Genomic DNA, 26,100 nt, shown 5'->3' with positions numbered 1-26,100 from the left:
GATTGCCAAACAGTTTTCTAAAATAGTTGTATCATTTTACACTCTCACCATCAACATATGAGGGTTCCAATTTCTCCACACCCTCACCAACACTTGCTATTGTCTGTCTTTTTTATTAGTCACCCTAGTAGGTGTGAAATGGTACCTCAATTGTGGTTTTGACTTGCATTTTCCTAATAACTAATAATGCTGAGCAGCTTTATAAGCTTTTAAGAGAGAAATGCATAACTGGCTACCACACAATGTGTTCACTAATATTATTTGGAAAGAGTAGACTTAATGAGATAGAGCAATATACATTTGTTCAAAAAGAATAAAAATGGAAAACACTAAATTGTAAAAAATGCTAATCACATTTTATAAATTTCAAAGATATAAACTATTTTTCTCAAGACTAAGAGAGAGACTACACTACTTAATCTTTCTTTGTAGACAGGCATTAATTGCTAACATCTGTCTGATTCTGCCCATGGCTGAACTAATGAACAAACTGCCTACACAGGCAGAATGCACCTAAAGTGTGAAAAATGGGTCTTTTAAAACATACTATTCAATTTCTCAAAAAACCTAACACACATGCTTTTTCCTAGAAATTGCTGTTCTGACTTCTTATTTCAAACTGATCATTACCCTTTAAGAAATGCACTGAACCTAGAATGTTACTTTACAAAATATATACTAAAATGAGCCTGACCAGGCGGTGGCGCAGTAGATAGAGTGTCAGACTGGGATGTGGAGGACCCAGGTTCGAGACCCCGAGGTCACCAGCTTGAGCGTGGGCTCATCTGGTTTGAGTAAAAGCTCACCAGCTTGGGCCCAGGGTCGCTGGCTCGATTGGGGAGTTACTCGGTCTGCTGTAGCCCCCAGGTCAGGGCACATGTGGGAGATTGGTCGATGAGCAACTAAGGACCCGCAAAGAGGAATTGATGTTTCTCATCTCTCTCCCTTCCTGTCTGTCTGTCCCTCTCTCTGACTCTCTGTCTCTGCCACAAAACAAACAAACAAAAAAACCTAAAATGATAAATATGGACGGTAACCACAGTAGGACAAAGATTTATATTTTCAGACGGTTCAACCTATCAAAAACTTGGCAGCCAATAAATATTTGTAAAATTATATCAAAATAAAGAATGAGTTGGAGTCAAAATTGGTAAAAGCACTTTAAAGATGTTACATAAAAACGAACTGGTAGGTTAATTACATGTCTGATAACAAATAATCTATTCAGCTCTTGGGTATAATAGCATAAACTTAATTTCATCTGACATTTATTTGTGGCAAGGGGCACACAATTATGCCGATATATCAGGAAAAATTTTATAAACATGGTGTTCTGCCTATTATAAACTATAGCTTATAATAAGAAAATAAGGCAATTTCATGCAAGGTTCTATCTCTCCACAACTCTTCACCATCACCACCATCTCACGTCTCTGCATCAACTCTGTCATTGCTTCTCCTTTCCTCTTTAAGAACTACTTAGCTCCATGGGAGCTTTTCTTTACGTTTGTGTCTTTACTTAGAAGTTAACTTCAAGAAGCTTTCAATATCTACATCAGTTTATCTTTCTGTCCCCCAGTCTTTATTTCCATTCTTTGTCCATTTTTTCTCTTTCTAGTTGTATTTATTAAATAAAAAATGTACTGTGCACTTATTAATATTTAACAAACTATACTAGGCCCTGAAATAAAATAAGGATGGCTTATGTAGGCTCTAACCTTCATGGGCATTTACATAGCAAAGAAAAGGATATTCAAACAACTAAGTATAAGACAAGAATCCCATATACCTGACTGGGCAGTGGCATAGTGAATAGAGCATCAGCCTAGGACACAAAGGACCTAGGTTCGAAACCCTGAGGTCGCTGGCTTAAGCCCGGGCTCTCCAGCTTGAGCGCAGGGACGCACTTGAGTATGGGATCATAGACATGACCCCATGGTCGCTGGCTTGAACCCAAAGGTCACTGGCTTGAAGCCTGAGGTTGCTGGCTTGAACAAAAGGTCACTGGCTTGGCTGTAGTCCCTCTACCCCCATCAAGGCATATATGAGAAAGCAATCAATGAATAACTAAAGTGCTACAATGAAAAACTGATGTTTCTCATCTCTCTTCCTTCCTGTCTGTCTCTATCTGTCGCTCTGTCTCCCTCTCAAAAAAAGTTTTTTTAAATAATCATATAAACACTGTTTGTGTTTAGTACTTCAAATTTTAAAGCAGAATCACAAAACAGTTCCAATGTTTCCTTAAAAAAATAAAGCCCACAAAAACATAATAAAATACCAAGATTAGAATGGGTCTTGTATACTAACTTTATTAGAAAAGAAATTAACTCTCTTTTTTTCTTATATTTTGTGTATGCAAAAATATCTCTGGAAGGATACACAAATGTTAACCCAGTAACCTCCAGAAAGGGGACCAAGTGGATAGAGCAGAGAGGTTTTCAAAGTCCACCCTTTTTATCTTCTGACTTTTGAACCAACTAAATTTATTATGTATTTGAACAAATGAAACTGTCACTTTGGATTTCTGTAAATAATTAAATAAAAGGATATAAAAGAATTTTTATTAATAATGCATTACACCAATCATGGCAAACAGAATATTTTCTTTTTCAGCATTCTAAAAGGAACTGCTCACAATTTCATCACAAATTAGCTAGAATAAAATATAAATTACCCCCCTTTTTTCTTAAATTACCCCTTTTAAAAAAATCTGATTCACAATGAATATCATCAACAAAACAACGAGCAAAAAAATAAAGCTGGTCATTGCTCTAAGTGTACACAGTAAAATTTGTTTTGCAGATAAAAATGCCTAAAGATACTTTAGAATTAGAAAAAATTACAAAAGCGCCTGACCGTGCCGTAGCGCAGTGGATAGAGCATCGGACTGGGATGCGGAAGACCCAAGTTTGAGATCCCAAGGTTGCCAGCTTGAGCGAAGGCTCATCTGGTTTGAGTAAAAGCTCACCAGCTTGAGCCCAAGGTCGCTGGCTCGAGCAAAGGGGTTACTCGGTCTGCTGAAGGCCCGCAGTCAAGGCACGTATGAAAAGGCAATCAATGAACAATTAAGGTGTTGCAATGCGCAACGAAAAATTAATGATTGATGCTTCTCATCTCTCCATTCCTGTCTGTCCGTCCCTGTCTATCCCTCTCTCTGACTCTCTCTCTGTCTCTAAAAAAAAAAAAATTACAAAAGCTGTCAGAGAAAAATTAGACTTAGTAGGAAAATTCAAAATAAATTGCAGCAAAAATCATTCCCAATTTGTTAATAACTTAAAATTAACAGAAACAAATCTTGACAATATATATTTTGATCTTCATACATCTAGAAAAACTGAACTTGGAAAAATACCTACAAAACAAAGGTTATAATGGCAGAAGTTTCCATGACAAAAGTCTAACATAGACTCACCTGATCAATGAATTAACTCTTTGTTATAAACATTACATGATGACCCTATGGAAATAATTTCAGGTACATAAAAATACAAACACCTTAAAACCATAAATATATAAAAACTTGAGCTGGCTAAAAATAAGAATTCTCTCTGAAAAGCATTTTCTCAATAAAAATCTATCAATGTTGGTATAAATGTGATTTAAATATTTGTTTTCTTAAACAGAGGAAAAAACACTAATACTAAAACTTAAAGTTAAAAAGCAGGAACCAAATGTCAGTGCCAAAATATTCTATAACCAAATATGAACTCAAAATGACTGAATTAACTTTTAATACTTTTGAAAGAACTCGGAATAACAATCCAAATATAATGTTAGTATAAGAAAGATATTCTTTCAGATCTCTGAAAATGTACTAGTCCTTATTCTCTCTTTGGTTCAGCTTATTAAATGTTCATATAGTGGTCCTGATGGACTTATTAAATATTCTAACTCTAGACTCTACCCTCAGAAATTCTGAGTTAGGTCCAGAGAACTGCATTTTTCACCTGCAGGGCCCTGGATTAATGTCTTCTGTGTTTGATCTAAGAATCAGACTCTGTTCTAAAGATCATCTCTACTCAAATACATCATGGGGTGATGGGGATAGGAAGGCAGAAAGAGAAAGGAACAAAGACTGATTACAAACCTCTGTATGCTGGAGCAGGTGGTGCTGTGGCCACTTTCCTGACTTTTGCTGTCACTGAGCTATCAACATTAACAACCATTACTGGGTGGTCAGTATGACCCAGGTTCTGGCTCCGGGCATTTATTTCTTCTGAGTGTTCCCACTGTTTCCTAATTCGCTCTTTGAGTTTTTCCAGTCTGACATCATGTTGTCGCCGCTTTAAAATATCTAATCTTTGGGAATTAGAAGTACTAGTAGAAGAGGGAGAAGAGTCAGTTAGCCGTAACACTTTTGGGTCAATATCATGGGCCACGTTACTGACTGGAGCTTTCAAATTGTTCTCATTTCCTTTTGTTCTATTTGACTTTTCTTCCTCAGTTCTCACAGGAGCTGCCATCTTAATCAAACTCTCAGAATTCTGCAATGCATCAATTGCTGGTCGATCATTTAAAAACCTAACAACAGTATCATTGATGACAGATGATTGGGAAGTCTCAAAATCACAGCAATGTATATTCCGCTCTTCTCGATTGCTTACCATCCGGTTCCCATTCTCAGACTTTTCTTCATTTACATCCACACAATATACATGCTTTGACTCTAAAGGGCTGGGACTTATGTTGGAAGATGTGCCACGAATTTCCCTATTATTAAAAAATAATAAGTTTTAAATAAAAAGTACAAAAACTGAAACCAGTCTTACAAATCGAGAAGTCTAAGTTAAAATTTGGAGACCAAAAAAACCCCCACAAATTCCAGAAAGTTAAAACTAATAAATAACCATTAATAATATTAAGATTCAACGACCCCTCTATAAAGTTCTAAATCAGAATCTGCATATTATAAAATAAGAAAAATTTTAAAAAATGTATACAGAGATTTCCTTAAGAATTCCAGAAAACAGGATTACAATCTGATTTTGAACATTCACTTGACACCTTTTAACAAAATGTGTATTTTACTCCTTTATGAAATCTTAAGTACTAGGAAAAAAAAGTTCTCAAATACTGGCATTTCATACGTATAACATCCAAATAATGTACCTAATTAACAAATAGATTGGGAGCAGAAATAAAAGTACAATAAATATTTTCCTTCAAATAATTGTGGTTAGTAAAGTCAAACCTCTACACCACTGACCACTTTTTTGGCAGCTTCAAACTATGTAAAGCATATCTAGAAACTCTAGTGTAAGCAAAAAGCCTAGACATAGCCAAAGTACACATCACAAATTCCATATTCTGGCCTGACCTGTGGTGGCGCAATGGATAAAGTGACAACCTGGAATGCTGAGGTCGCTGGTTTGAAACCCTGGGCTTGCCTGATCAAGACACATATGGAAATTGATGCTTCCTGCTCCTCCCCCTTTCTCTCCCCCTTTTCTCCCTCCCTCTTTTTCTCCCCCTCTCTCTATCTCTCTCCCCAATTCTAAACTCAGTAAATAAAATCTAAAAAACAAAACAAAAAGACAAAGTCCATATTCTCTATTAATAAAAACACTAGCAAAAGTCTTCCTTCAGAGACTATTTCTATTTTATACATCATTACAATAAGTTATATTTTAGGAACAGAAGCAGTTTATTACAAGGGAGGTAAATGAAGACAAAAAGGCCTCAGCAGTAAGAAGAGTACATGAGTCATGAAAAAACACTCAACAAAATTATAAAAGCATAACAACAACCTGGGCCTGCAATGTCTGAATGAGTAGATTTAGCCTCATGTGGCTGCTGAGCACTTGAAATGTGGCTAGTCCAAATTGTGATATGCTAGAATGCTAATTACATATGAATTCAAAAGATACAAAATTAGTGCATGTAGATAATAAAATAAAGCATAACAAGACATATTACATATCATGCCTCTATCTTAGAAAAGGGAAGGACATTGAAAGGAAAAAAGGAGGGAGATAAAAAAGAATTCATTCACTCACTAAATATTTGCTAAATACATATAAGGGTGTTCACTGGATAATTCTTTCAACATTTCTGTAAATATGAAAGTTTTCGCCTGGCCAGGCAGTGGCGCAGTAAATAGAGCGTTGGACTGGGATGCAGAGGACCCAGGTTTGAGACCCCAAGGTCACCAGCTTGAGCGCGGGCTCATCTGGTTTGAGCAAAGCTCACCAGCTTGGACCCAAGGTCACTGGCTCGAGCAAGGGGTTACTCAGTCTGCTGAAGACCCACGGTCAAGGCACATATGAGAAAGCAATCATTGAACAACTAAGGTGTTGCAACGCGCAACGAAAAACTAATGATTGATGCTTCTCATCTCTCCATTCCTGTCTGTCTATCCCTGTCTATACCTCTCTCTGACTCTTTCTCTGTCTCTGTAAAAAAAAAAAAAAAAAAAAAGGCAAAAAAGGCAGAAAGTTTTCATAATCAAGTGTTGGGCAAAATATTTATGTAATAGTTAGTAAATGACAGGCATTACAATGGTGCTTTGAGGATAAGATAGACTTACAGCCTTATATAAACTAATGCAATAGGTAGATATGAAATCAAAACATAATGCAATATAAAAATGCTCTAATAAAGGAAGTTATTCAGGCCCTGGCCAGTGGCTCAGTGGATAGAGCACTGGCCCAGGTATGGATGTTCTAGGCCAGGGCAAACAGGAGAAGCAACCATTGGCTTCCCTCCCCTTCTCTCTCTTTTCTCCTCCTGCAATCAGTGGCTCAAATGGTTTGAGCATCAGCCCTGGGCACTGAGGATAGCTTAGCTGGAGCGCATCAGTCTCAGGCATTAAAAATAGCTTGGTCTTGAGCATCAGCCTCAGATGGGGTTGCCAAGTGGATCACTGTTGGGGCACGTGTGGGAGTCTGTCTCTCTATCTTCCCTCCTCTCCCCTCCCAAAAAAAGTAATAATAAGCCTGACCAGGCAGTGGCACAGTGGATAAAGCATTGGACTGGGATGCAGAGGGCCCAGGTTCGAAACCTCAAGGTCACCCAGCTTGAGTGCGGGCTCATCCTGCTTGAGCACAGGGTCGCTGGCTTGAGCATGGGATCATAGACATGACCCCATGGTCACTGGCTTGAAGCCCAAGGTCACTGGCTTGAGCCCAAGGTCGCTGTCTTGATCAAGGGGTCCCTCGCTCTGCTGTAGCACCCCACTCAAGGCACATACAAGAAAGTAGTCAATGAACAACTAGGGTGCCACAATAAAGAATTAATGCTTCTCATCTCCCTTCCTGCCTGTCTATCCTTATCTGTTCCTCTCTCTGACTCTGTCTCTGTTCAAAAAATAAAATAAAATAAAATAAATAATAATAAAATTAAATTTAAATAGCCTGACCAGGCAGTGGCACAGTGGATAGAGCACTGGACTGGGATGCAGAGAACCCCTGAGGTCACCAGCTTAAGTGAGGGTTCATCTGGTTTGAGCAAGACTCACCAGCTTGAGCCCAAGGTTGCTGGCTTGAGCCCAAGGTCGCTGGCTCAAGCAAGGGGTCACTCAGTCTGCTGTAGCCCCCTGGTCAAGGCACATATGAGAAAGCAATCAATGAACAATTAAGGTACCGCAACAAAGATGCTTCTCTTCTCTCTCCCTTCCTGTCTGTCCCTATCTCTCTTTCTGTCACTAAATTAAAATAAAATAAAATAAAATAAAAAATAAAAGAAGTTATATAGTATTATAGTAGCAGAGAAGAAGGGTTATGGAGTTGGGTAGAATCAGATCTTGCAATGCTTCATACGGAAGGTGATAAAAGATGAGTCTGAAGTGATGAACGGAGTTGCCAGGTAAAGAGCATTTTATTCATACTTATATAGGTATTTTAATTTTTTTTAAATTTTTAATTTTTTAAAAAATATTTTTTATTTATTGATTTTTAGAGAGAGGGGAGAGAGAGAGAGAGAAGGGGGAGGAGCAGGAAGCATCAACTCCCATATATGCCTTGACCAGGCAAGCCCAAGGTTTCGAACCGGCAACCTCAGTGTTCCAGGTCGATACTTTATCCCATTGAGCCACCACAGGTCAGGTGGTATTTTATTTTAGTTTAATTTTATTTAATTTAGATGAATAATTTACACAATTTTAAATACTAGGTAGTATTCTTAGCAGGAAAAACATTAGAATATATATAAAGAGTAGGGCCCTAGCCAGTGTCACAGTGGATAGAGCATTGTCCAAAGTTGCTAGTTCAAGCCCTAATCAGGGCACCTATGAGAAGCAATCAATGGGCACACACCTAAGTGGAACTGAGTTAATGCTTCTCTTTCTCTTTCTCTCTCTCTCTCTCTCTCTCTCCTGCTTCCCCCCCATTCTTTAAAAAAAAAGAAAATAAGATTCTGAACTCTTTTTTCAACCTCTCTTTTTTCTAAACTATTAAGTTTTACCCAAATTAAGGTTTTTTTCACCATTTTGATCACTACAACATAGTGACAATGCCCAAATTTAAATCCCAGTCCGATCTTTTCACACACATTCCTACCAAAATTTTCAAATGTCTACTGAACACATATTTCAAAACTACATCAAATTAAAGATACTGAAAATTGAACTCATAATTCCCTTCCATCTCCCAAATTCTTTCTCTCAAATTTAAGAGTTCAAATATATACCCAGTACTATCAAGCACCATCATGAAACTCCATGGTTTATTGACACTTTGAAACTTTTTAAATGGTTGTATTAAACAGTATTTATTAATTATTACTTGCTATATTAAGAGCACACACACATATAGCTAACAAAAGAACCCTTAAATACAAAATTTGATTATTTTATCTGTTCAATATCCTTAATAATCAGCTAACCAAAACCACAAAGCATTTTGTATTATCCATACTATCAAAATTCATATATCAAACTTGACCATCTGACTAAATAAGTTGCTGAAAGGAGTCACTGGCAAAAGGTAAAACAATAAACCATCCCATGTTCTCAAGAAGAAATTTTAGGTAACTGATTAATGCTATTTAAAAAAAAAAAAGGAGAAGAAGAAAACTAAACTATACAAAGTCCATTAGATAGAACATCCAATCTGAGATAGTAGAGGGGTGGGGAGCCACATTTCCTGAGTAATTTGTCTGTAGGAAATATACTTATTGCAATGGTGATAGTGACCTGGAGCAAATATTATTACTTCTTCCCTTCCCAGTATTTACTCAGTAAAAGTAGAAAGTCAGTATTTTGTAATATAAAAGATGTTTGCTTAATTTTTTTTGAAAAATGAAAATAATAATACCAGAGCCAGAGTGCTATGAAAAACTCAGAAAATAAACTATAATCTTACTATAAACATTACAGACTAGTCCTATTTGATAACTTAAAAAACAGAAACAAAAAATCCACTAACCTGTAAGAAGCCAAAGGTTCACGGAACTCAACACGATTACTTTTCTTTACATTACTCTCCAAGGTGGTAACTCTGAGAGGACTGCGAGATTTCTCTTTCCGTGATTTAGAAGATTTGGAGGCTGGAGCATTAAGCCAAGAATCATCCAGGTATCTACCATCTTAAAGAAAAGGAAAAAAATCTGTGAGAACATATGATATAAAATATGACTCTCAAATTTGGTAAGGATCTAAGAAAATACTTAGGTATCTACTATTTCTGGCATCTATAGTAGGATATTATATAAGTAGATGAAAAATATTCAGATTATTTAAATTATTACATAACTATAGATTACAGTGGTACCTTGGGATACAAGCAGACCAACATACAAATTTTTTAAGATACGAGCTGTGACTCGGTCTGTACTTTTGTTCAAGATCCGAGCAAAATTCCAAGATACATGTTGTGATTCAGGAAGCTGCCGGTAGTTGGCATGTTGGCACACGGGTCCAGTATCTGCAGCACAACATCAGCATCTCATTCTTTCTCATGTGTTACCTGCAGAATCAAGTCGAATCTTGTGTGCTGTACTCATTCTTGCATCATTTTTGCATTTTTTACTAATTTTTTTTGTGTGCTATCATGGGGCCGAAGAAAGTGAGTATAAAGGACCGTGGTGAGAAGAAGAAGAGAATGATGTCGATAGAAGAAAGCAAGAAGTAATAGAAAGGCCCTGGCCAGTTGGCTCAGTGGCCTGGTGTGCAGGAGTCCCGGTTCGATTCCAGCCAGGGCACACAGGAGAAGCGCCCATCTGCTTCTCTACCCCTCCCCCTCTCCTTCCTCTCTGTCTCTCTCTTCCCATCCTGCAGCCAAGGCTCCACTGGAGCAAAGTTGGCCCAGGCACTGAGGATAGCTCCATGGCCTCTGCCTCAGGCGCTAGAATGGCTCTGGTTGCAACAGAGCAACGCCCCAGATGGGCAGAGCATCACCCCCTGGTGGGCATGCCGGGTGGATCCAGGTCGGGCGCATGCGGGAGTCTGTCTGACTGCTTCCCCGTTTCCAACTTCAGAAAAATACAAAAAAAAAAAAAAGTAATAGAAAAACATGAGCATGGTGTACAAGTGATGGAACTGGCAAGGCTGTACAACCGCAATACATCTACAATTTGTACCATCCTTAAACAAAAGGATGCCATCAAACGCAAACCCAGTGAAAGGAACTACAATTCTGTCCCTATGAAGGATAAATATCCATGAAGAAATGGAGCAGCTTCTGCTTGTGTGGGTGAAAGAGAAAGAGCTGGCAGGAGATACAGTGATAGAGACTGTAATATGTAAAAAGGCACGTATTATTTATGGCGACTTGAAGAAGAAAGAACCATCAACCTCAAAAGAGGCATCAGAAAATACATTTAAGGCAAGTCACGGCTGGTTTGAAAATTTCAAGAGATCTGGCATCCACTTGGTGGTGAGGCATGGTGAAGCTGCGAGTGCTGATGTTAAGGCAGCTGAGGAGTACATCACACATTTTACTGCGCTTATTGCAAAGGAAGGCTACATCCCCCAACAAGTGTTCAACTGTGACGAAACAGGATTGTTTTGGGAAAAAATGCCCTGGAGGACTTTCATTGCAGAGGAGAAGAAGCTGCCAGGCCACAAACCCATGAAGGACTGTGGGACCCTTGCATTGTGTGCAAATACTAGCAGTGACTGTAAAGTAAAGCCACTGCTAGTGTATCATTCCAAAAATCCTCAACCCCTTAAGACTCACAAGATTCTTAAAGAAAAACTGCAGGTTATGTGGCGCAACAATGCTAGGGCATGGGTTACGCGGCAGTTTTTTATTGAATGAGTAAATCTCGTCTTTGGTCCTGCAGTGAAGAAATATCTTCAAGAAAATGAACTCCTGATGAAAGCATCACTAATCCTTGAAAATGCTCCAGCCCACCCGCCTGGTCCTGAAGATGACATTCTCAATGAGTTCAAATTCATGAAAGTCCTCTACCTCCCACCCAACACAACTTCAATCTTGCAACCTATGGATCAGCAGGTCATTCCCAACTTTAAAAAGCTTTACACAAAGCACTTGTTCCACCACTGCTTTGAGGTAACTGACTGAGAATATAATTCTAACACTTCGAGAGTTTTGGAAAGATCACTACAACATTGTGATATGTTTATGCATTATTGACTTGGCACGGCAAGAGGTTATAAGAAGAACCTTGAACTCGGCATGGAAAAAGTTATGGCCTGATGTTGTTGCAGACAGGGACTTCGAAGGATTTGAACCAAAGACTGAGACTGAGACTGACATAGAAGCATTAGAGATTGTGTCCCTCAGAAAGTCAATGGGTCTGGAGGTAGATGAGGGTGACGTAACCAAGCCTGTCGAGGAGCATGAGGAGGAACTCTCAACTGAGGAGTTGAAGGAGCTACAGATGATGCAGCATACAGAGCTTCTGCAAGAGATTAGTAGTGAGGAGGAGGTAGAGTCGGAGGAAGTGATTTCTACAAGTGAAATTAAAAGAGATGCTGGCAATGTGGGAGAAGCTTTCAAGTTTCATTGAAAAGAAACACCCAGAAAAAAGTTTCAACTGGTCCTGCTTCAGCACATTTAATGACACTTGTTTGTCACATTTCCGTAACATTTTAAAAGGCAGGCAAAAGTAAACCTCTTTGGATTTTTCTTTTTTTTTTACAGAAACAGAGTCAGAGAGAGGAATAGATAGGGACAGACAGACAGGAACAGAGAGAGATGAGAAGCATCAATCATTAGTTTTTTATTGCAACACCTTAGTTGTTCATTGGTTGCTTTCTCATATATGCCTTGACCGTGGGCCTTCAGCAGACCAAGTAACCCCTTGCTTGAGCCAGCGACCTTGGGTCCAAGCTGGTGAGCCTTGCTCAAGCCAGATAGCCCGCACTCAAGCTGGCGACCTCGAGGTCTCGAACCTGGGTCCTCAGTATCCCAGTCCGACACTCTAACCACTGCGCCACCACCTGGTCAGGCTGGAGAGATTTTTATTCAAAAGTCCTGCAAGTGAAAGTCCAAAAAGGCAAAAACAGGTGATGATTAAATGAAAAACACGTAATGTTAAGCTTAGGTTATAAAGTTAAGAAAGTGCAATTTTTATAATTAAGTTTTGTGGTTTTATTTTAAGTAAAGAAAGTGCAGTTTTAGTTTTGTTTAAAGTAAAGAAAATGCAGTTTTAGTTTACATTTAGTGTTAAGAAAGTGCAGTTTTAGTTTACGTGACTACAGTGCCTGCATCCCTTCCTTCCTCCCTCCTCCTCCGCCATTCACCTCCGTTAGCCGTACTAGTCTGTCTCCAAGGTAAGAATACAGTACTAAATAAGTTTTTTCTTTTATTTCATATAGTTTGTTATGCATTGGTAAAGTATACATGTGCGTTTCTTAATTAAAAACGTCTTTTTTCATAATTTAGGATGGTTTGGGGATGTTTCACAGGGCTGGAATGGATTAAATCTATTTCAGTTATTTTAAATGGGAGAAATTTGTTTGATATACAAGTTGACTGACTTACGAGCTTGGTTACAGAATGAATTAAACTTGTATCTCAAGGTACCACTGTATATTCTGTGCAAACAATGCAAAATAAAATTCAACACAGAAAACTCTTTTTTGTCAATAGCTTTCACTTAAAAAAATATATCAGATAAAACCCAAGAGAATCACAAGTTTAAAAAAAAAATCTAAGTTTCTGTGGAAAGTACTAGCTAGCCTGCAGGTTTTAACCCACTAATTAAGAAATCACAGAATTAAATAAATCAAAGGTAAACAAAGAAAATACTGGCATTGTATTAATTTATGATAGGATCTAGAAGATAGATATTCCATTTATAATTTTAAATGCTACCAAAAAATAGAAATCTTATTAAGCCAACTAAATTTCAAAGTGATATAAAAACCTATAAATTAAAAAAGTAAAAAAAGACATATATACTGCTCACAAAAATTAGGGAATATTTCAAAATAAATATGAAACAATAAAATATTCCCTAATTTTTGCCTGACCAGGCAGTGGCGCAGTGGATAGAGCATCGGACCGGGATGTGGAAGACCCAGGCTCAAGACCCCGAGGTCACCAGCTTGAGTGCGGGCTCATCTGGTTTGAGCAAAAGCCCACCAGCTTGAACCCAAGGTCGCTGGCTCCAGCAAGGGGTTACTCGGTCTGCTGAAGGCCCGCAGTCAAGGCACATATGAGAAAGCAATCAATGAACAACTAAGGTGTTGCAATGCGCAATGAAAAACTAATGATTGATGCTTCTCATCTCTCTCCGTTCCTGTCTGTCTGTCCCTGTCTATCCTTCTCTCTGACTCACTCTCTGTCTCTGTAAAAACAAAAACAAAAAAACAAACAAAAAAAAAATTCCCTAATTTTTGTATGCAGTATGTAACCCCAAAGGCTCAATATCAAATTCTCTCCACTAAAAACAAATGAAAATTCACTGTCACCGGTGGTTCAGTGGCACTAAAGCCCCAAATTAAAAAATGAAGAAAACATTCCCCATGGCCACTGAATCTGGGGCTGCCACGTACTATACTACTCAGTACCAAAGGAAAAAACCTAGAGGCTGATGAGGTGTCATCTGACAAGAGCAAGCAAACACATGGACTGTAAGGGAAATTAAACAGAAACAAACCAACATAAAAAATTTACATTGAATATATTCAGATCTTTGAAAGTAACACCAGACATACCTTTTCTACTTATTTTTCGGGTAGAACCTGCAGAACATTTCTTGGTATCCATGACAGAATCAAACACAGCTGTACTTGTAGGGGTGACTTCTAATTTGTTTTCAATGTGTCTCAGCTGAAGTTAAACACCATCAAACAAATAGGTTAATTCTGTAAATAAACAGCTATTAATGATTCACATTACCATTTAAAAGTATATTGTCCAATACCTTTATCCAAAGCAGGAAAAAAACTCAGAAATATTTTATTTAATGAAGAAAAAAAAACAGGCTTTTTTTCATTATTTACTATTTCAGCAGTACTAATAACTGGAACAATGCTGCCAAAATTTAGAGAAAATCAAAAGTCTGAAGAATGTCAAAGTGTTTCCTTTTGTCTTGACATATATATATATATATATATATATATATATATATTTTTTTTTTTTTTTTTTTTTTCATTTTTCCGAAGCTGGAAACAGGGAGGCAGTCAGACAGACTCCCGCATGCGCTCGACTGGGATCCACCCGGCATGCTCACCAGGGGGCGATGTTCTGCCCCTCTGGGGCGTCGCTCTGTTGCATCCAGGGCCATTCTAGCGCCTGAGGCAGAGGCCACAGAGCCATCCTCAGCGCCCGGGCCATCTTTGCTCCAATGGAGCCTTGGCTGCGGGAGGAGAAGAGAGAGACAGAGGAAGGAGAGGGGGAGGGGCGGAGAAGCAGATGGGCGCTTCTCCTGTGTGCCCTAGCCGGGAATTGAACCCGGGACTCCTGCACGCCAGGCCGACGCTCTACCGCTGAGCCAACCCGCCAGGGCCTTGACCTATATTTTAATTGAGTATTTTTTAAAGGTTTTATTTATTCATTTAGAGAAGAGAGAGAGAGAGAGAGAGAGAGAAGGGAGAGAAAGGAGAGAGAGAAAGGGGAAGAGGAGGAGGAAGCATCAACTCCCATATGTCCCTTGACTAGGCAACCCTGGGGTTTTGAACCGGTGACCTTACCGTTACAGGTAGCCACTTTATCCACTGCATCACCACAAGCCAGGCTTAACTGAGTATTTTTAAAGTAGTAAAAATTTTCTGACATTATATGCTGCCTATCATTATGTATATATCTTGTACATTTTATAAGCAAAAATGAGGAAAGAACAATTTAGCTAGACTAACATTTAGGATTATTCAAATAGTCACAACTTTTTATAGTCTTATGTCTGTACAGTAAGTTTCACAATAAAGACAGAATTCAGGTTTCCATATAATTCATCATACAAATCTTTGTATGGTTATACTTTTTGTATAACCACCAATATTCTCAATGATTTTAAAAAGCATTTTCTGCCCTGGCCAGAAGTAAATGCTTCTCTCTTGCTCTCTTTCCCTCTCTCTCCAGTCCTCTGTCTCTCAATAAAAAATAAAAAATATAGGCCCTGGCCAATTAGCTCAGTGATAAAGAATTGGCCCAGTGTGTGGCTGTCCCTGGTTTGATTCCCAGTCAGGGCACACAGGAGAAGCAACCATCTGCTTCTCCACCTCTCCCCTCACCTTCTCTCTCTCTCTCTCTCTCTCTATCTCTCTCTCTCTCTCACACACACACACAGACACACACTCTCTCTCTCTTCCTGAAAAAGAAAACACAAGAGGTATAAAATACAAAGTTAAAATCATCAAAATCCCAGCAGAGATATAAAAAACTTTGTATAAAATTCTGACTTACCTCTTTTTGCATTTCTGCAGTACAATGTGCTCACAAAATTGAATTAATCCTGTAATAGTTCTGAATCAGGCTCTCCTTCCCCTATGTATATGTATTATGAGCCCCTTATCATCCTTAAAAATTCTTTAAAAACACCCAATCATTTTGACAAACTAAAAGTTCAGCTCTAAATTAGTTTAGCTCTAAATTAAATTGGGGTATAGAAACTATTCTTAATTACATATGTAGAGGAGAGAGAAGATATACTGCTGTTTATGGGGTCAAAAGTTAACTCTGCATTATGACCAAATCTAGGTTACAGTACTTTTCTAGAGTGATTTGCAAACCAGTTCAAAAGATTAGGAGACAGAAAATACCATGTTCAAACAACAAAGAAATAGGTGATTCAAATCCAAGTAGGATACAAAAGAAAACAAAATGGATTTATTAGAAGAGTAATGTGCTCAGAGAGCAAATGAAAAAGAAGAGAAAAGGGAAAGAGTCTCTCTTCAAAGGCAGTCTGCATCACCTGCCACATCTGGATTCTGAAACTCCTGACAAGACTAAACAGAACACACAGGACAATGAGGGTCCACAGTCACTCTCTAGGAGTGCTGAAACTGTCTATTACTGCCACCAAAAAGAAGAGGGAACTCACAGTCCATTCAAGAAGTAGCTGTTCCTTCCCCTTCCTGAGTCTGAGCCTTCTACACAGATATATTGCCTCACCTTCCCAAATGCATTTCTTGTTTTAAATCTTCATACCAAATTGGCAAATTTAATAAAAGATAATAAACAGCACAAATTTTTTTTTTTTTTTGTATTTTTTCTGAAGCTGGAAACGGGGAGAGACAGTCAGACTCCCGCATGCGCCTGACCGGGATCCACCCGGTCATAGGAGAAGCGCCCATTTGCTTCTCCCCCCCACCTCCTTCCTCTCTGTCTCTCTCTTCCCCTCCCGCAGCCAAGGCTCCATTGGAGCAAAGATGACCCCGGTGCTGGGGATGGCTCCTTGGCCTTTGCCCCAGGCACTAGAGTGGCTCTGGTTGCGGCAGAGCGACGCCCCGGAGGGGCAGAGCATCGCCCCCTGGTGGGCAGAGCGTGGCCCCTGGTGGGCGTGCCGGGTGGATCCCAGTCGGGCGCATGCGGGAGTCTGTCTGACTGTCTCTCCGTTTCCAGCTTCAGAAAAATATTTCATGTCATAGTGTTAATGTTCCTTATACCTAAAGTATCTTGACTATTCTTTTGTTATTTAATAGTTGTCATTAATGTTCATTTTGTTAATATATGATATGGTATATAACTTCTTACCAAAATATTAACTTTATTTTTCTACCAAAAACCACTATAGAAAAAAATTTAAATTCCTTCAATCATAACAAGTAATCAATTTTAAACCAGAAAGAAATAAATGGAAATACTTACAGCAGCCTTGGTCTGAGAAAGTGCATGCCACGATGTGGTTAAATCTGCTGGGGAACATTTGATATTTACTCAGAATCTCTGCAGTTAACCACGGACTCTGAATTTTCATAAGCTCCCAAACGCACACAAAAGTTTGAGAACTCCTTTTTTAGGCAGAAATATTCCTCAGCAAGTGCTGTTATTATGCTGAGCCAAGCATGGTTCTTCTCTCATCCAATAAAGTTGAGCTTCCCACCATGTGGTTCAAAGTGGTATTTGACACTGGTCCCATTACTCCTTAGGACAGCTGGACTAACCTACACCTACACTGTATGGTATTTCACATTATAATGTGTAAAGATTAGGAAACTACTCTAGACATCAATCTACCAGCAGAAACAAAGGTAAAATCTATTTATATTTAGTCTTTCATATAACAGCCCTTCGAATGGCATAAGGCCGCATATTTCCCAAGTTCATCCATCTCTAGGATATTTTCATTTCCTCCAAACGCTTCTTATGTGACATAATTTCCAAATCCCTCACAAACCCAATTATCTTCCTCCACATATACTCCAGTTTGTCAATGTCCCTCAAAAAAACATTACGCTCTAAATTAAGGTTATCCCAAAGCATCATTAAAGAGTTCAATGAGACTATTATTTTCATTATCTGTGCACTATAGATCTATAACTATATTAAGAGCTATATAATACTATTTATTGACATTAAGTTAGAATTTCTCAGAAAATAAAACTAATTTTACATATACTGATTCTTTTTCAAAAAGGATTTTTTTTTCTTTTACTTTAGGATGTCTTTGAAGGTGAAGGACATTGTATTTTTTAAAACAAAATTGAATTTTTAAAATTATATATTCCCTTTTATAATCAAAGCATATGTATAATTTTCATCTACTGATTAGCCCAGAATTTTATACAAACGACCTAAACAAGGGATTAAGTTCAGTTTACAAACAACGAATCCTACCTTGAACAGGGTCCCTGCTTTGAGAGCTCCTTGGGTTTGGTAAAGGCACCTCTTTTGCTTTGCTGCTCCTCATCCTGCCAATTTACCTGCAATCACACCAGAGCATCCACTGAGCATCACATTACATATGAGTCAAGAAAATGCCCTGACTTACCCAGCCTTTCACTAAAGTCAGAAAAGAATTTTGTTATCTTTATACCATCTTAAGCATTCCTGATATTCTAATATCTAAGTAGGTCTGTTTTTTATGTAAGAATAATATAATGTATAAAAATCACTTTCTATAAAATAGAAAAAAATTATTGTGGAAAAAGTACAATGAAAGAAGTCTCTTCACAGAAAGAAGAGAATCTAATCTGTCAAGCTAATTCTTTAAAGTATAAATTTTAATTCATAAAATACCTTTTCTAACCACTTTAACAGAATTACTACTTCATCTGTTTCCCATAGCATTCTATTAACTTTTTATAGCCTTTATCATCATCACACACATACACCATCATTCATTCATTCCTTTATTCAATAAACATTAGTTGAACACTTAACCTTCACAATCTAATGGAAGAGACACAGATAAACAAATAGTTAATATATAATGTGATGATTATATAATAAAGTTACAAACACCATGTAATGTTTCAGTGTCCTCACAAGGTTGTCCTTAAGGACTATGTCTTCTCATTCATCTTCATATCAACAGAGTCCTTCAATGAACAGATAAACAAATGGTGGTGTTGGAAGTTGCTGGGATCTCAACTTAAACAGAAAAGAATAAAGAAGAATCAAAGGCAGGGTGGCTCATGAAAGGAAGAATAGGAATGGGAGTGGGGTCAATCAATAAAAGTGACAAAACACATGATCAAAGAAACAGAAGAGGTGGTTAAAAAGCCAGGCTGGAAAAAAAAAAAAAAAGCCAGGCTGGAAAACTACTCATAGAAAAAGGAAGAGGAACACAACATACACCACTAGGTCCATAAACCAGGGGGGGAAACAGGGAAATGGAATCCTATATTAATCTGCAAGCAGCCTGTAAGAATTTATGATAAAATTACAAAACAAACAAAAAGCGTAATTGCCCTTGCTGGCAATAACAGAGGAAAAAAGAGGGCTACAGGTGGCCATACAATAAGCTAATGTATGATGCCATGGAAACAATGGGAGTCACCTGATAAAAGCACATCATCAATGTGAAATGCATCAGAAGACTAGAGAAAAAGAGAATGCCAGTGCTCTAACTATAACCAAGTAAAAGCCTTACTACATTAAGCCAAAAATACAGTACAAGAACTATGAATAGACTACAGTGAAGATTCATTTATTCACTCTCCAGACATGAGCTAGGTAATGAGCAGTTAAACTGGAACAATAAAACACTGCAATCTAGATTCATTGAGCAGCAGAAACTACTGAGAAAAAGAGAAGACATTTCTCCCAGCTACTCACCCAGAGCAAAGATTAACTGCCAGACCCATGGCTTCAACCTCACAAAAAAATCTGAGTGCTTCTTCAAGGGTAATGGTGTGGCCCTAGCTAAACTGCTTCTGTGCAGGAATTACTAAAGGGTAATACTGCTAACTACCAGGCTACAACTTGGCAAACACATCGACCTTGTTAAGAATTCTGCGTTTGGCCTGACCAGGAGGTGGTGCAGTGGATAGAGCGTCCAACTGGGATGTGGAGGACCCAGGTTCGAGACCCTGAGGTTGCCAGCTTGAGCACAGGATCATCTGGTTTGAGCAAGGTTCACCAGCTTGAGCCCAAGGTTGTTAACTTGAGCAAGGGGTCACTCAGTCTGCTGTAGCCCCAGTCAAGGCACATATGAGAAAGCAATCAATGAACTAAGGAGCCGCAACGAAGAATTGATGTTTCTCATCTCTCTCCCTTCCTGTCTGTCTGTCCCTCTCTCTGACTCTCTCTGTCTCTGCCACACACACAAAAAAAGGAATTCTGCATTTGTTAGCAATCAGGTTCCCTTATTCTGGAAGTATGATGATGTCCCAGAGTGATTGTCCTCAACAGACTTGATCTCTACCTGATCTATACTGAAATCCAGGAGCAAAGATTCCAAGGTGCACAGTATCCCATGGACAGTAGGCAGCCAGAATCCTAACATGGAAATTGAAATAAATGAAAATAGAAATGTAGGCACACTGTTCTAGATCATATTTGATTAATTCAAGCAAAAAAGCTCATGTTTTCCTTCTCCTAAATCCCACACCTCCCCTGGCCGGTTGGCTCAGTGGTAGAGCGTCGGCCTGGCATGCAGGAATCCTGGGTTCTCCCGGCCAGGGCACACAGGAGAGGCACCCATCTGCTTCTCCACCCCTCTCCCTCTCCTTCCTCTCTTTCTCTTCCTCTCCCGCAGCCAAGGCTCCATTGGAGCAGCGACTGCCCAGGCGCTGAGGATGGCTCTGTGGCCTCTGCCTCAGCTGCTAGAATGGCTCTGGTTGCAACAGAGCGCCGCCCCAGATGGGCAGAGCATCGCCCCCTGGTGGGCGAGCCGGGTGGATCCCGGTCGGGCGCATGCGGGAGTCTGTCTGACTGCCTCCCCATTTCCAACTTCAGAAAAATACAAAAACAAAAAAAACCCCACACCACACGATTACCTTTAAAATCCTACAGGTAAAAGTGAGCCAAAGGGGGCGGCGGGATCCTAATGCTTTCTGTCCTCTCTCTCTTCAGTCCAGTCTCACTGAAGAAAATGGGCTTAAAATGAGGGAAACATTTATATCTAGCCCCTAAAAAACAAATCTGGCATAGTCTCTTCAAATATCAGCAGTCTATTTTTCTTTTTCCCATTTACCTCCTATGTTCTTCTATAATACTTTCCCTCTTACGTTTTCCTGTTTCCTGATTAATCTCTTATCTGATTTCCTCTGCTCCCTTTCTCACCTCTAACTACCCCATTTTATATCTACTATTCATATTTATAATAAATGTTTATGATTTTTCTAAATCTGAAAAAGGTTTAGAAATCTTTATAAATAAAACTATGACATAATAAAATTTCTCTCATAACTCAAAAAAACCTTTACCGCACTGAGATATGCTATACATACATATATATATACACACACATATATACATATATTTGAATATATATTTATTAAAACATAATATAACACACTTATTTTTTAAAATGTGGGTACATGACATGAACTGATATTAAGGTTAATGCACAAAGTACGTCTTTGATGCCAGTGTATTGTCAAAATGCATCTTTAGTCATTAAGTTATATCTAATTGTTTTAATCCATGTCAAATAGGACCACACAGAAAACATCCTTTGTATTTAAATATCTTTTAAAGAACAATACTTTGAAACCGTTAACACCCCCTCCCACTTAACTTCTGTAGCTAGTTTTTAAGTCTATAAAGAAAACTCTCTACCAAATAACCCATACATACATACATTCCCAGTCATTCCCACTGCAAAGGAATTTCCCAGTAGCCACGCACTGCCTTCCTCCAAGCAGCTGCAGAGTTTTTATCTCCTGAGTCTGCTTTCTCAAGCAGCTCTGGGAAAATCACCTGGAGAACATGTTAAACAGTGATGCTGAGGCTCCACCCACAGGAGATTCTAAATCAGTGGGTCTCAGAAGAGGCAAAAACCTAGAATTTTTAAAGGTCTACAGGGCTGGCTTTAGCTCAGCAGTTCCTCTGAGTCAAGTTCGCTTGTTTAAAGGTCTACAAAGATCCCCAAATACAACAGCTTTGAGAACTACATCCCAAGAGATTAACTTCAATTCTACTTTTGGAAGTCTGAAGCCTCTGAAAACAGTTAATTCCATAAAGATAAATATCAGTGGAGAGAACTAATCCTATTCCCCAAATCATCTGAGAAAATCTCTCTCCTGAAGCTCCAGAACATTTGACAGCAACAATCCCTTTAAACTAGAAGCCAAAATTACAGACTTCTAACACTACAGGGATGATCATGCAAGCAATTAATATTCACAACTATCATTTTCTGTGTTCCTTCTCTGTAAGCCAAAGACAGTATTGTTTTCCATATATTATTTCTAATCTCTGTCACAATCCATGAGGCAACTATCCATATATCCGTTTTACTGATGAAGAAACAGTATCAAACAGACCAAAGAACTACTCCAAGGTCATTCAGCTAATAAGTGACAGAACTAGAAATTAGCCTGACCAGGCAGTGGCACAGTGGATAGAGCGTCGGACTGGGATGCAGAGGACCCAGGTTCAAGACCTGGAGGTCGCCAGCTTGAGCGCACGCTCATCTGGTTGGAGCAAAAAGCCCACCAGCTTGAACCCAAGGTCGCTGGCTCCAGCAAGGGGTTGCTCGGTCTGCTGAAGGTCCGCGGTCAAGGCACATATGAGAAAGCAATCAATGAACAACTAAGGTGTCACAATGTGCAACGAAAAACTAATAATTGATGCTTCTCATCTCTCTCCATTCCTGTCTGTCTGTCCCTGTCTATCCCTCTCTCTGACTCACTCTCTGTCTCTGTAAAAAAATAAAATAAAAAACAACAACAAAAAAACAAATAAAAAAAAAAAGAACTAGAAATTAAACCTCTCTCTGACCTCTGAAAGTCTCTAAGGGTCATTCACACAATGTGCCTCTCATAACATTCAAGCTCAACCACCATCTATAACAAAACTCCCTATCCTCTCTTGTAATTTCATCATAAGACACCCTGCTATCCCACCTGTATTCTATCCTCGTTAGAAGCTCCTCTATTCCGTGAACTTCAACGCACTTTAACTTTTTTTAGAGAATACTCATTTAACCAATGTGCCTTGACCATTATCAAACTCACCCCAAAAGATAAGGCTTCCTCACAAACATCTATAGATGAAGCTTTTTATTCTCCCCTTCCTCCTAAACAGGACAAGTGAGATATTTTCGCAAACTCCTTGCCACCCACCCCTACCCAGCTGCATTAGGCTGTGTTCTTCCACACTCATGAAAACCCTATTCCACAATCTGACTCTTGCCATCCATTCATTCAACAAATATTTGATGAGTGTCGACTATGCAGTAGGAATGAATAGTGCCTAACAGTGGGAATATAGTTGTGAAAAGAACAAACAGCCTGACCAGGCGGTGGCGCAGTGGACAGAGTGTCAACCTGGGATGCTGAGGACCCAGGTTCGAAACCTGAGGTCACCAGCTAGAGTGTGGGATCATAGATATGACCCCACGGTCACAGGCTTGAAGCTTAAAGCCACTGGCTTAGGTCCAACGAAGCTGGCATGAGAAAGGGGTCACTGGCTCAGCTGAAGCACTCACCCCTCATCAAGGCACATATGAGAAGCAATCAATGAACAACTACAGCATTGCAACTAAGAGTTGATACTTCTCATCTCTCTCCCTACCTGTCTGTCTCTTCTCTCACAAGGGGAAGGGGAAGGGGAAGGGGAAGGGGAAGGGGAAGGGGAAGGGGAAGGGGAAGGGGAAGGGGAAGGGGAAGGGGAAGGGAAAAGGGAGGGAGGGGAGGGGAGGGGAGGGAAACAAACATGGGCACCACACTCAGTCTAAAGTTTGCTTGGGACATTGATACTCAACAAATATTACAAATGGGATGAAAAACCAGTAACATAGACTGTGTTACTCTATTGCACTTTGTCTCTTCCTATACTGAAAGCTTATTAAATTTCAGAAAACTAAAAAACATTTTTATTATTCATTTAAGAGACTCAAAGTTTTATTCTACTGTCCTCTCTACAGTGAATTTAACTGGCATCTTGTAGAGAAACAAGTTGTTTCATGTAAAAGTTAAAATATAAATGAACAACACTGCTTTGTTCAGGTTAAAGTCAACTATTATGAGAATTAAAAAAGAAACTATATTTGACATGACTCTATTTACATCATGTAAAATAAAAATAAATGAAAGCAATAATCAACTTCCCAAATTAACTAAGGATGACTCTAACCTGCCAAAAGAAAATAGAAAGACAAGGCCCTGGCCGGTTGGCTCAGCGGTAGAGCATCGGCCTAGCGTGCGGAGGACCCGGGTTCGATTTCCGGCCAGGGCACAAAGGAGAAGCGCCCATTTGCTTCTCCACCCCTCCAACGCACCTTCCTCTCTGTCTCTCTCTTCCCCTCCCGCAGCCAAGGCTCCATTGGAGCAAAGATGGCCCGGGCGCTGGGGATGGCTCTGTGGCCTCTGCCTCAGGCGCTAGAGTGGCTCTGGTCGCAACATGGTGATGCCCAGGATGGGCAGAGCGTCGCCCCCTGGTGGGTGTGCCAGGTGGATCCCAGTCGGGCACATGCGGGAGTCTGTCTGACTGTCTCTCCCCATTTCCAGCTTCAGAAAAAAAAAAAAAATGCAAAAAAAAAAAAGAAAATAGAAAGACAATTTCACTAAAGCAATAATAAATAACATAAAAAGAATCAGTTAAAATGATATAAAGGCCCTGGCCGGTTGGCTCAGTGGTAGAGCGTCGGCCTGGCGTGGGGAAGTCCCGGGTTCGAGTCCCGGCCAGGGCACACAGGAGAAGCACCCATCTGCTTCTCCACCCCTCCCCCTCTCCTTCCTCTCTGTCTCTCTCTTCCCCTCCCGCAGCCGAGGCTCCATTGGAGCAAAAGATGGCCCGGGAGCTGGGGATGGCTCCTTGGCCTCTGCCCCAGGCGCTGGAGTGGCTCTGGTCGCGACAGAGCGACGCCCGGATGGGCAGAGCATCGCCCCCTGGTGGGCGTGCCAGGTGGATCCCGGTCGGGCACATGCGGGAGTCTGTCTGACTGCCTCCCTGTTTCTAGCTTCAGAAAAATACAAAAAAAAAAAAAAAGATATAAATAAGAAGTACAAGGGCCTATAAATCAAATAAGGATATAACTTTAAAGAACAATTTGCTCATATCAAACATAATCTAAAGCCAACAAGGAGTCCACAGTTCAAATGTCACCAAAATATTCATCTCATAAGTATAACGGCTCAAAGAAAACCAATAGCCAATAAGTCTGACTACTTTAAATAATTATATTTACCATTTAACTTTCTCTTTTAGGCAAGCTTAGAATTCATAAATAGGGAGAATAGGAAAAAAAAAAACAGAAAAAATAATCTTTAGAGGAAAGAAGCCATAAGAATACTTCACCTGCTTCAAGATCTCCCCACTCCACATTCTCTCAAGAAACTTCAACCATCAACTACCTTGTTCTCTTGTGTATCGCTTGTCTTCTCTCCTCACCAAGATTCTTAGCAGCATTTCTACTTAATCAAGTCTCCTTACTTAAAACAAAAAAGTCCCTCAACCCAGCTCCCTCCTCTGTCACTGCTCTCTTTTACCTTCACAAACATCTCTAAAAAGCTGAATATATTCAGTCTCTATTTAGAATATTTTTCTTTTTCTTTTTTCAATTACCTTTCAAGCAACCCCGAATCAGCTGCCACAACAGCTCTCACGAAATCACCCAAGACCTCTTCATCTCTAAATCTAATGGGCATTTTCAAATAAAAAGTCCTCAACCTGCCTGACGTCTTGGCAGCATTCATCACAGCCTACCACTCTCTGGAACACTCTTCCCTTTGCTTCTATTACACTCCACTCTGATTTCCCACCCACCCTCTAGTTCTTTTTCTCCTTCTCCTTTGCCAGCTAGTCCTTCTCCTTTAAATCTTAAAGTTCAAGGGGGTATGATTTTGGTCTCTTTTCTAACATTATACTCTCTCCTTAGCTGCTCAAAGCTTCAAAGTACCACCTATACGTCAATGATTGCCAAAATTCTAGTCAAGATCTTGTCTCTGATATCCTAACCCACATATCAAACTGTTTATTCAGAAATATCAAAGACACATCAAACTCAATATTTCCAAAAGCCAACTCATGATTATTCCCAAAAAGCAAACGAGGTATTCCCTATTTCACTCCAGTTGCACAAGCCAGAAATAGCCACAAGTGGTGACATAACCTCTCTAAGGTCCTTTTCTATTCTGATTTTATGATCTACACCACCAGTTCTCAGTGTGGTCATGAGATTTCTGAGGGTCTATGA

The 26,100-nt window shown here is 39.4% G+C and overlaps 1 protein-coding gene across 12 annotated transcripts in view; it reads right to left on the bottom strand.

The window, feature by feature from the left end:
• Positions 1–26,100, bottom strand: part of CEP350 (centrosomal protein 350) — a 127,901-nt gene that overhangs the window by 89,416 nt on the left and 12,385 nt on the right. For 7 of the 12 annotated variants that reach the window (XM_066261260.1, XM_066261266.1, XM_066261270.1 and 4 more), the window contains exons 2-6: positions 18,129–18,214; positions 17,160–17,206; positions 14,066–14,180; positions 9,363–9,522; positions 4,088–4,710 (exon numbers count right to left, since the gene is read on the bottom strand). In XM_066261260.1, coding sequence (XP_066117357.1) covers positions 4,088–4,710; positions 9,363–9,522; positions 14,066–14,180; positions 17,160–17,206; positions 18,129–18,201 — 1,018 coding nt within the window. In that variant the 5' untranslated portion in view covers positions 18,202–18,214. Of the gene's footprint in view, positions 1–4,087; positions 4,711–9,362; positions 9,523–14,065; positions 14,216–17,159; positions 17,207–18,128; positions 18,216–20,160; positions 20,235–26,100 lie in introns of those variants that run through there. The other 5 variants (XM_066261263.1, XM_066261265.1, XM_066261261.1 and 2 more) reach the window with 4 other exon arrangements.

This window comes from Saccopteryx bilineata, chromosome 2 (genome assembly GCF_036850765.1).
Source record: "Saccopteryx bilineata isolate mSacBil1 chromosome 2, mSacBil1_pri_phased_curated, whole genome shotgun sequence".
Taxonomy (NCBI): Eukaryota; Metazoa; Chordata; class Mammalia; order Chiroptera; family Emballonuridae; genus Saccopteryx; species Saccopteryx bilineata.
Note: the sequence above shows the minus strand (reverse complement) of the source record. Positions and strands in the feature narration are given on the sequence as shown.